Here is an 11,372-nt window from a genome sequence, read left to right as displayed (position 1 = left end):
TTTTTGTGGTGCTGGGGTTTGAACCCAGGGCCTTGTGCATGTGAGACAAGCATTCTACTGACTGAGCTATATTCCCAGCCTAAAGCAGCCCTTACTCTATAAGGACTAGAAGAAAAAATTACAAACCAGACTGGCTAATGCATTAGTGAGACAGTAGTAGATTAGCCAACTGCTAAATGTCAGCTGTGTTCACCGGACCTTTTAAATATAATCTATAAGTAAATTAATTACTTTAAAAAAAATTTAAAAATTGTGTTGGGCCACTGTACTGAGAGGACTCTTTGAAACATACCCCTATGGATCAAATGATATAAAAGAATTCCTGGGGGATATGTTATACAACCTCTCCATTTTAGAGAATATTCTCTGCACAGATCTGTTTTTATTAAACAATTCCCAAGCCAATTTAAAAACAAAATGTAATTTCCACCTTAATATTCGTTTGGGTGGAAACAGTCTTCTAAAAGCAGCTATTTCCTGAGGATGCTGAGCTTAATTCTTCTATGTGTAACTGTTTCTAATGCCCACTTTCCCAGCAATCAGAAATCTAGCTGCTAAACCAGGCAGTCTTTTTTTTTTTTTTTTAATCTGCATGTTAAAACAACTAGTGCCAAGAAAGATATTAAAAGAATGCTGAATGTATTATTTTTCCAAATACTTGATTAATTTGTGTTCTTGTTTTTTAAAGCTATATGGATAAGGTTTTCTCTAAGCAGCTACTAAATAACCAAATAATACTATATGCTTTTGTATAACTCTTTCAGTCGTCACTGTAGCTGTATGACCACCGAGAATAAAACAACCCCAAGCAGATAAGAGTACAGACACAGAAACAGAAAGACGCGCTAAATGACGTGTAAAGGTCACACATCAAGGTCGTGGCTGACCTCGTCCTAAGAAGCCCTCAAGTCCCCAGACTATCCTAGGCCCTACTTGCACGAGGCTGTCAAAGTGTTTATTCCATGTTTTTATTCCATGGACCATACCACAGTCATGATTATTATAAAAATAAGCCTCTCTTTGACCCTCTATTATTTTTCTTCTTGCTGGCTGTGTTACAAATTACCACAAAATGGAGGTTTCTGATTTTGGGGGCAGTTACTCTCTTGGTAGAAATGCTTACCATTTAGATACATTAGGAAAGATTATGATTTAGGAAAGTCAATAGCCATCTGAATTACACACAGAGATGTGTCTGTTGTCTGGGTCCTTGAACTTCCTTTAAACACTTCCCACAATAAAAATCAGTGGCTTTTTGTTACAAATAAACAAGTTCACAGTGGAAATTTTCAACCTTAAATGTGAAAGATTGTTTTTTATTACTAACTTACTTCATAGAGATTTTCACATAAAGGATTTATGACAATAACCCTTAGTTTCTACTAAAACATTTAGTAATCTTTTAAAGTAAAACCAATAGCACACAATTCTTGAGAATGTACCTAATAGGTTTTCTTGTATGTTAAATCAAAAAAGACTTATGTAACTATATATTAGGAGATTACATTTTTTTTTTTCTAGGTTAAATGTTTCTAGGAGAAGTATAGGACAGATTCTAGAAACTAAGTTTGAATCCCTTCTTCCTTTTATTTTTGGTGGAGTTGGGGGAGATTGAACCCAGAGGCACTTCACCATTAAGCTACATCCTCAGTCCTTTTTTTATTTTGAGACAGGTTGCTGAGACTAGTCTTGAACTTGTGATCCTCCAGTCCTAGTTTTTGAAATCTGACATTTTTGTACTTGAAGAGCTTTATTTATTTATTTATTTATTGGCACCAGGGATTCAGCCAAGGGACACTTAACCACTAAGTCACATCTCTAGCCCTTTAAAAAATTTATTTAGAGAGAGGGTCTCCCTAAGTTGCATAGGGCTCCACTAAATTGGTGAGGCTGGCTTTGAATTCATGATTCTCCTGCCTCAGCCTCCTAAGCCACTGGGATTATAGGCATATGTCACTGTGCTGAGCTTGAAGAGCTATTTTAGCTAACAAGTTATGGGTGCTTTAATCTTAAAAAAAAAAATCACATAAAAATCATTCTGTGAATGCTGGGCCAAACAGATTTTTTGTTGTTGTTGTTCTGTTGGATTTGGGCTGTCTTTCTAATATCCAAGAAAATTGGCTTGCTCAGCTCAGCTCCTATGTCCCTGGTGTTATAAAATATTTCCTACCTTTGTTCAAATCTGGACTCTCAGGTATAATGATTTGCCCAGGTATGTTTTGTGAGAATTTTGTTAACATCATCATTAGACAATATTTGCTAAATACTGTTCCTAGTGCGACTTTTATTCTTCTTGGTTGTAATTTCAAAATGTTTCAGGGAATCCATCTTAAAGCAAAGTATTATTTGTGTCCAAAAATTTTAAGTGTCTGTACAATCAAAAATAATTATAAACCAAGGAAAAGATAATATGTAAGTATTTTTTTTTTTTTTGAGAGAGAGAGAGAGAGAGAGAGAGAATTGTTAGTATTTATTTTTTAGTTTTCAGCAGACACAACATCTTTGTTTGTATGTGGTGCTGAGGATCGAACCCGGGCCGCACGCATGCCAGTTGAGCGCGCTACCACTTGAGCCACATCCCCAGCCCTATATGTAAGTATTTTAAGATGCAAGAGAAGAAAAACTAAGCATCTGGATGACTAAATATATACAGATTAATATTATGTTATTTAAGTCACTTATTTCAAGCCTATTAATCTCAGTATTCAATACACAAAACTGCCATTTAACCAAGCTCAAACCAGTCAGAGCTAAAATCAGGGCAAATGAAAATGTGGCCTTAGAGAACATTTTCTTCTAGTCATTCAACCCCATAAAGGACAGTACAAGTAAGAACATTATTATTACCTTCTCATCTATGTCTTCTAAAGCTTTTCTGCATTCCTCCACCCGGGACTCCATCTCTGCAGGGACTATGGTGTACATTTCACAGTACTGGATTCGCAGTTTTTCCATGATACTCTTAAAAGTGAGCTTGCCTTTCTTAAGAATGCTCTGAAGCTCCTAAAAACGTCAAGAGAGTTTCCACACTGTGTGGGGAAAGTTCAGCTCTAAAAAGCAAAAGCTGCTTTCCAGCTCCTCCTGGTCCTCGTGATCCAAAGAAGCAAACTTTGCTGGACAAAACTCACTATTGTTAGGAGTTGACTGAACCCAGGAGATACCTGGTTTGGTCAGAGGATGCTTTCTAATTTATAAGAATTAAACCTGATCTCTCTTCAGAGTGTCAAACCATTGTGGCAAAAAGACATTACAAATGTCCCCTGCTTCCAAAGTACCTCTAGGATTAAACGGTATCTCAGTCGCAGCACGGATCTTAAAAGCTACAAGTAGCAAAAAAAGTTTCAAAGAAGTTTTTCTTTGGTGTTGTTATTAACTTGTTTCTATTTCTACTTCTTCCTACATTATCATCACAATGAGTCAAGGCCACTAAAAGCCCACGCTTGAAGCAAAAGTGTCCCTTTCTTGTAATTAGACAGCCCAGCAGAGCTCAGCTTTTTTCAAAAGGGAGGGTTCCAGTTCCTTACAAAGAATGCAGGTTTGGGGAGATAAAAGAAACCTGAACAAACAGTCCATTGGTTGTGGCCTAGAAATAAAATCTGATCTACTGTTCTCCTCTAGTAATTATAAAGGAGAAACTCATTTGTTTGGGAAAGTTTCCCAAAGATCAAGTGGAAAAATACTTCTTGACTTTACTGTGGCTTTTCTGTTGTTTGGTTTTTACAGTAGCTGTTCAAGCATTATTTGTTTTAATGGACTGAGTCACTGTGCTGACGCTGAGCGATTACAATTTTAAATGACTCTGGGATGTGTCACAGATTCTCCTTTATTAATCTAGAAGGAGAAAGTTAAAGAACAAAGCCATCCAGACACAGGTGGACTGGTGTGAGTGTCCTCCTGCTTTATCTAGACTCAGGGAGGACAGGATGTCATTCAGGGCTAAACAGAGCTGGTGCCTATGGGAGGGCTCCTGGACATCAACACCAAAGCTCTGGTTCACCGCAGCTTGCAACTTCTGAATCAGCTTCCAAACATCATTTTTGACTGTTACCATTGAACTGGAATGTGAGATCACTCTGAAGAAATGAGTTCCCAAATGACTCTCAGTATGTGCACGCCCCTACCAGAGGCAAAACACCATGGCCTACTAAAATAGTTTAACACGCTACCCAAACGGGGTCTGAGGCCCCTGTTCACCAAACACCCTTGAAACATGCTTGAAAAAGGGCTGTTTAGTCCACACTCAGCCTGCTCTCAATTTTGCTCATGGTCCCCTGGCTCTGCCCACAACATACCATAGGGCCTTTGCATGTGCTTCCCCCTCTCCTTGCATCTTTTCCTAATCACTCTTCCAACCCAAATCAAGGAGTTACCTCTGCCCCCAAGGACTTTGAATACAAGGCTATGGGCCAATATCAGCCACGTTCACTAGTTCATTCCTCACTTACCTCCAACTGCTTTGCCCTTTCTGGGTGGCCCTCTGATGCCATATTTTGGAAAGAAGTTGAAGCCTGTTGAAATACGTTCTTCAAAGCAATTATTTCCTTTGTGAAGGAATGTCTTCCCTGGAGTTCAGTCTGCAATGATTCCTTATTTTTCTGAGCTTTCTGAAGAAGCCTAAAACAGAACATCAAAATATAACCGATTTTCTGTCCTGCTCTTTTGTGAAACAGTTTAATTTCAACAATTAACAAAATATCTGAATAGTTCACAAAAAATGATTTTCCCCCAAGAAGAAAATATTATATATATATATATATAATATATATATATATATAAATCTCATTAACCACTGAGGCACATTCTAGTCCTTTTTATATTTTATTTTGAGACAGGGTCTCACTAAGTTGCTGAGGGCCTCACTAAGTTGCCGAGGCTGGCTTTGACCTTGTGATCCTCCTGCCTCAGCCTCCCACTGGGACTACAGGTGTGCACCACTGTACCTGGCTCCATTTTTTCAATGATTTCAATACCACATAATCAAACACACCAAATCCTAGCACTCAATCAAAAACCTCTCCAAAACTTCCATCCCCAAATATCTTCTCTTTGAGCTTTCTGTTCTTGTTGCCACCTCTACCTTCTATTTTTCTGCATATACTCTTTGATCTCAAATAAAAATGATTTTTGAGTGAGACTGGAGTCATGGGCAGGCTCTTGGGGACCAACAATCCTACAGGACCTATTCTCTTCCACTGACTCCATTTGCTGTGGATGCTTCAAATATTGAAAGAGGCAACTGGGTGGAAAAAACCTTTCCTTAGAGTTATTTGATAAGAATCTGTGATACTATGATGTAATAAATAAATGTTTGGTCTTTGCCCAGGTTCCTGAGACAAAGCTCATAATACCCTTATAGACAGAAGCACAAGCAGAACCTATTGTTCTAATGTTGAGTCAGTGACTCTGGTTCTTGACAGAGCTCTTAAGACCTTGGTCATTTCCTGAATGACAAGAGCATCTTTTATGCTAATGAGGCAACTCTTGGTGGGTTCTCCAGGCGCCTCAGGATGGGAACTGCTTGCAAGGAGAGAGAACCATATGATTAAAGGGTACTAACATTCAGGACCACCCTCACCACCTCCATATCATCATTCCTAACCTCCAGAGTGGACGGGGACTGAAGCTGAGGTGATCACCAAAGGCCAATGATGTAATCTATCATGATTACATAATGAACACCCACAAGAATAGGATTTGGGGAGCTTCCAGATTGCTGAACAGCAGAGATACCTGGAAGGTAGGGTGTGGTGTCTAAACACTCGGCCTAAGCAATTTCCATCTGGCTGTTCATCTATATCCCTTTTTTTGTCTTTTAATAACAAGCCAGCAAACCTGAATGTCTTCCTGAGTTCTGTAAGCTGTTTTGGCAAGTTAATTGGACCTGGGGAAGGTGTCAAAGGAATTCTTGATAGCCAGCCAATCAGAAGCACAGTGTCACTGGGCACGGTGGTGCACACACACCTGTAATCCCAGCAGCCCAGGAGGCTGAGGCAGAAGGATTGCAAATTCAAAGCCAGACTCAACAACTTAACAAAGCCCTAAGCAACCTAGCAAGATCTTGTCTCAAAAAAAAAAAAGAAAAAAACAAAAACCAAAAACGGTTGGGTATGTGGCTCAGTGGTTAAGTGCCCCTGGGTTCAATCCCTGGTACCAAAACGAGGTTATTCTACTCAGAAATTTCAAGATGGCAAATGAGTGCTTGTTTTAATGATAGCTACTTTATCTTTTCCTTTCCTTTTTGTAGTATAGGATAATGCCAATTATCCTATACAACACAATCCCATAGTATCACTTGTCATTATCCTATACTATTTTTATATTTTATCAATTGGATACTTTTGAAAATTTGGAGCCAGAATTGCCAAGCACATTCTTTCTTCAGTCTTACCTGTCGCACCGTTCCCGCATGGACTGGATCTCTTGAAGAGCAGGGACAGCCTCTACAGCCCCTCGGCCTTCAGGAACATTCCAGATACTCTTTATGCGCTGAAGGAGCAGGGTCAGCAAGAGCTGCTGCATCTCCACACTCTCTTCGTATTGGTAGAAGGCGTCCAGCAGCTCTGAGAGCTCCTCCGTGGTGGCGGCCTCCTTTGTTTTGGAAATTTCTGGGAGTTCCTCTTGAAGATTGTCTAAAATGATTGTTTCTCGTTCCATCTAATTCAATAAACAACAACAACAACAATGAAAGAGAACTAAAATAAGTCAAGTACACTCTTACCACATTAGGACTTGAAATATTCTTGTGCAGCCATGATTTTTTAGTACTCTCTCTTCAAAGGGTATCTATAGGCCATCTCCTAATTCAAAAGAAATATTTGTTCTCCTACAGTTGGGAATATTGGTCCTCTATCAACAGAATCATATAGCTCCCAGCTATAGGATGATGAGAACAAAAGGTTGTGGTGGCTCACACCTGTATCCCCAGAAATTCAGGAGGCTGAGGCAGGAGGATCACAAGTTCAAGGCCAGCCTCAGCAATTTATCGAGACCCTGTCTCAAAATAAACTGAAAAAGGGCTGGGAATACATCTCAGTAGTAAAATGCCCCAGGCCAAATTCCCATTACCATGAAAATAAATAAGTAAGTAAGTAAATACATAAATAAAATGAAGTGTTACTGTTGTGGGAAAAAGAAATGTTGATGAATATTTAAAATAATTGATTTCCTATTCAGTTTTCTGTTGGATAAAGTGGTATTTCTCTTGAGATGCACAGGGGTTGTTAGAATGAGGCCCACAAGCAGCTCCCACTATAAGAAGCTAGGCAACTATTAGACATGGAAATTTTCCTGCAGGTCCCTTTTCTTTCACTTCTCACCTCCAAAAACTTCTTTCACTTCTAACTCCAAAAATAAGTCCAGATTCTCATTACCCTCATGGTGCCCACCACAGAGAAACCATCTTGAAGTACCAAACCAACCATGTATTCATCAACCACTAGTATGTGCAGAACCCAAAATCATATCTTATTTTAAAAAATATGTTTAGTTAAAATTTATTTATTTACATGTGGTGCTGAGCATTGAACTCAGTGCCTCACACATGCCAGGCAAGTGCTCTACCACTGAGCCACAGACCAGCCCCCATATCTAATTTTAAATGCAGCTGGAAATCAAAAGCTCCATCAGACTTCAACAAAGACTTAGAAAAAAGTCTCAAAGTCTCCTGAATCCGATGGATCTTAAGTCCCTCCTCAACTCCAATGGTCTTCTCCTCCTTTAGACCCTCATTTATCTCATTCTGTGTTCATGCTACATCAATCCTATGTTCACACAGAGCCACACATCCATGCTGGCCATCTCGACACTGCAGAACATCACACCGGTCAACTCCACTTATGACATCATGAGTAACCGAAATGGTTAGCAAGGTCCTGGATGTCCAGTAAGATGTGCCACAAGGTGAGTAATAAAGCCTATGCAAACTCAAAAGCCCCAGCATCAATTAAGACTCCAGGGCCCAGTGGTCTGAGGTGCAGCAGGGCTTCTCCTCTTTCAGGTTGTTCAATCCTTGACCTCCACCACCGAGAAAGAGACACAGCACCACATGGGCCTTTTTGGATTTTAGAGGTTGCATATATTGTAGCTGGGATTCTTACACAGCTCTGCTTATCATATCCATTATCAACAATGCTGTAAGGCTGAGGCACACATGGAGAAAATGAGGCACTGTAGCAGGAGTGGGCTATGGTATATGCTGCTCTGCCACTTGGGACATAGGATCCAGTTGGGTCCAGTGGCTATAATACCTGGAGAAGGTATAGACTGGACCCTCTCCAAGAGCCTGAGTTATGAAATTTGTGCTTCCCATCATCTCCAAACCAAATCTTGGTTCTCAGGCCGACCACTACACTTGCATCAGGGAGTTCCACTAGAACTGGGTTCCACTAGATCATATTGCTTGAGAACCACCATGCAAATAAAGGCACTGCCATATTGACAGGGCTAACAGCACATCTAGGTTTCCGATATGCACAGGCATTGGAAGAACTCTACCTGCAACCAAAGACCTACTGGAGCATCTCTTCCATTGTTATCCTAACCACAAATGGGCAAACGCAGCTACGAAGACACAGTCAGAGCCAAACAACTAAGGGCTCAGACTTTTCCTGCTTCAGTTCTATTAGTCTCCTACTTCTGTCCTCCCAGTGTCACTTTCCAAAATGAATCACCTGCTGGCAGTCCCTAAACACAGGTCCTGCTATCTCTTGTACAGCTGGTAAGTGTCTGAGGAAGGGAACTCAAGGGGACAACATTTTTTTTAACAGGTCCTGGGGATTCAACCTAGCTCTTGTGTATGCCAGGCAAATGATCTACCACGGAGTCTCACCCCCAGCCACTTAATAATTTTTTTATTAAAATGATAATTTTGCTCAAAAGCCCATGAATTCTTTATCTTATGAATGGATCAACTGTACTCCATCTACCAAGTAGAATACCACTCAGGAATAAAAAAAGAAATGAACTGCTGAGACAAGCAATTGCAAGAATGAACCCAAGCACGTGATACTTAGTGAAAAGAAGTCAAAGGCCACGCACTGTATGAATGCACTTATATGACGTTCTGCAAATGAAAAAGCTACAGGACAAGAAATAGATTAATGGTAGCCGGGGACTAGAGGTGAGGGAAGGCAAAGAGCATAAAGTGACACAGGGAATTTTCAGGGTGACAGAAATGTCCTACATCTTGATTTTAAGGTGATTAAGTGACTCTATATACTTGTTAAAACTCAACAAACTTTTTGTTAAATTTTACTGACTTGGGGGTAAGGACGACTCTCAAATCATAACAAGTTGCCATAACAAGTATACATACATTTGTCTACTTACAAGAGGCTTTGATGATCTTCCTTGGACACGGAATCCTAACAAAATTGGTTATAAAACTTCTAGGTTCAGCTGGGCATGGTAGCACATGCCTTAATCCTAGAAACTCAGAAGGCTGAGGCAGGAGGATTCTAAGCTCAAGGCCAGTCTCAGCAACTTAATGAGACCCTGTCTCAGACAAAAAAACTGAAAAAGGCTAGGATGTATCTCATGGTAAAGCACCCCTGGGTTCAATTCCCATTACCCAAAACCAACTCTTAGGTTCATGGTAAATTATGAAGAAATCAAAGGGGAGAAGGCATGTAGATAGGAAAAAGAATTCTGTAGGTTATCAGAGGTGGAAGCTATCACCTTTGAGGTCAATGTCACCCTATCATTTGACAAATTGAAGAGTATACTTAGCCCAGAATGGAGAAATCTCAACTTAGTCCTTGTCACATAAAAAAGAAAATATGCATCTGAGCTGTAATTAAGAGCCTGATTATGGACTTTTAAGTCAAGGCCCATCTGAAAACACTATACTTTTCATTGTTAACATGGCAACCCAGTTTAGAGGTCAGAATAAATGTAGGACTACCCACTGGAGTCTGTGACCTCTACTACATGCCCAGAGCCTAAGTCACATTAACCTATTAAGGTTACATAACACTATTAAGGGCATGTATTATCCTAAGGTGCCTGCTCTGTGGAGACTGTACACACCCCAGAAGTCAAAACTCAAAATTTTCCTTTTTATAATAAAATACCCAGAACCGCAGAAATAGAAACCAACAAAGAAATTACTTTGACCCAGGGGAAGAAGTCAGCCTTAGCACTCCATTTGTCTTTGAAGACAAGACTTCATTCTAGAATATTATCATTATCAAAGTATAAAATATATGATTATTCTGGATAACCAGAAGTTAATAACCATAATGAGCTCATTCTGTTTAAGAAAATAGGGAGGTAAGATATAAGAGGGGAAAAGGTAAGTAAAAAATTAATTTTTTAACTTGTACACTTATAAACTGGGCATTTACATTTTCAAGAATTATACATGAACCATTTATTCCTTAAAGATACTAAATGATTGTATTACTGTAGACATTTTAAAAACAGAATTCACTTTTTCATGTTTATAAAGGCACCAACCACACTAACAAAATCTTACGTGTATAGGTCTTTAGATGATGTCATTTTACTGAATGGGTAAGGGCTACAGTACAATCATATATCAGGCTGGGGTATAGCTCAGGGGTAAGGTGCTTGCCTAGCATGCATGAGTCCTGGGCTTGAGCCAGGAAAAAAAACTGATTTGATGTATGCAAATATCATTTAATTTGGTGATTTAGTGATTGAGCACAGACTTTATGTTTGAAAAAAATTTATACATACATTTAAAAAAACCTCTTCAGGAGTCTCTTGAGGATGAAAGAGATGACACACGATGACATAAAACCTAATATGTGGAATTATGACTGGCACATATTAAGTGCTCTACTTAGTAGTTATTATTATTGTGCTATTCTTTGATAAATATATTTTGCTATCAGACTTTGTCAAATGTTTGTAAGAATAATTGCATGAATGAGGTCTGAATTCATAAGATATTATTGCAAATGGGTATAAAGCAACATGTGAGAAAATAAAAAGAACAAAAGGTTTGAATTAGCCAGAATCTGGATTTGAATAAGAGCTGTCCTTCCACGAATATTTACTAAGTGCCCACTAAATGCAAAGCTGTGGACAGGGTTGTAAGGTTGGAATGGTGAGCAAGACAGCCTCAGTCTCATCCCATAGGGGCTCACTGCTCAATCTCTAGCTGGGGCTGCTTGGCTGTTGCCTAATATCTCAGGTTTCAGTTTCCCCACCTACATAATGGTGACAATATTTACCTCCATAGACCAAGATTCAGTGAGATCATGTGTGCACTGCCTTCTCAGACCAGTGCAGGAACTCAATAAATGGTACTATTGTGGACATGCGAGAACCAGTGCCAGCAGCCCCACCGACAGGATAATTTACAAAATTTCTTAGAGCTTGAACATTGAAGAGATTACTCACTGATC

At 39.4% G+C, this 11,372-nt stretch overlaps 1 protein-coding gene across 6 annotated transcripts in view; it reads right to left on the bottom strand.

Moving 5' to 3' along the window:
- Nucleotides 1–11,372, bottom strand: part of Syne2 (spectrin repeat containing nuclear envelope protein 2) — a 329,254-nt gene that overhangs the window by 130,864 nt on the left and 187,018 nt on the right. For 5 of the 6 annotated variants that reach the window (XM_048798469.1, XM_048798471.1, XM_048798472.1 and 2 more), the window contains exons 52-54: nt 6,389–6,654; nt 4,446–4,614; nt 2,848–3,003 (exon numbers count right to left, since the gene is read on the bottom strand). In XM_048798469.1, the coding sequence (XP_048654426.1) occupies nt 2,848–3,003; nt 4,446–4,614; nt 6,389–6,654 (591 nt within the window). The remainder of the gene's footprint in view (nt 1–2,847; nt 3,004–4,445; nt 4,615–6,388; nt 6,655–11,372) is intronic. The other variant, XM_048798474.1, reaches the window with a different exon arrangement.

This window comes from Marmota marmota, unplaced genomic scaffold, assembly GCF_001458135.2.
Source record: "Marmota marmota marmota unplaced genomic scaffold, marMar, whole genome shotgun sequence".
In the NCBI taxonomy this organism is placed as follows: Eukaryota; Metazoa; Chordata; class Mammalia; order Rodentia; family Sciuridae; genus Marmota; species Marmota marmota.
This window is presented reverse-complemented; position numbering and strand designations above follow the sequence as displayed.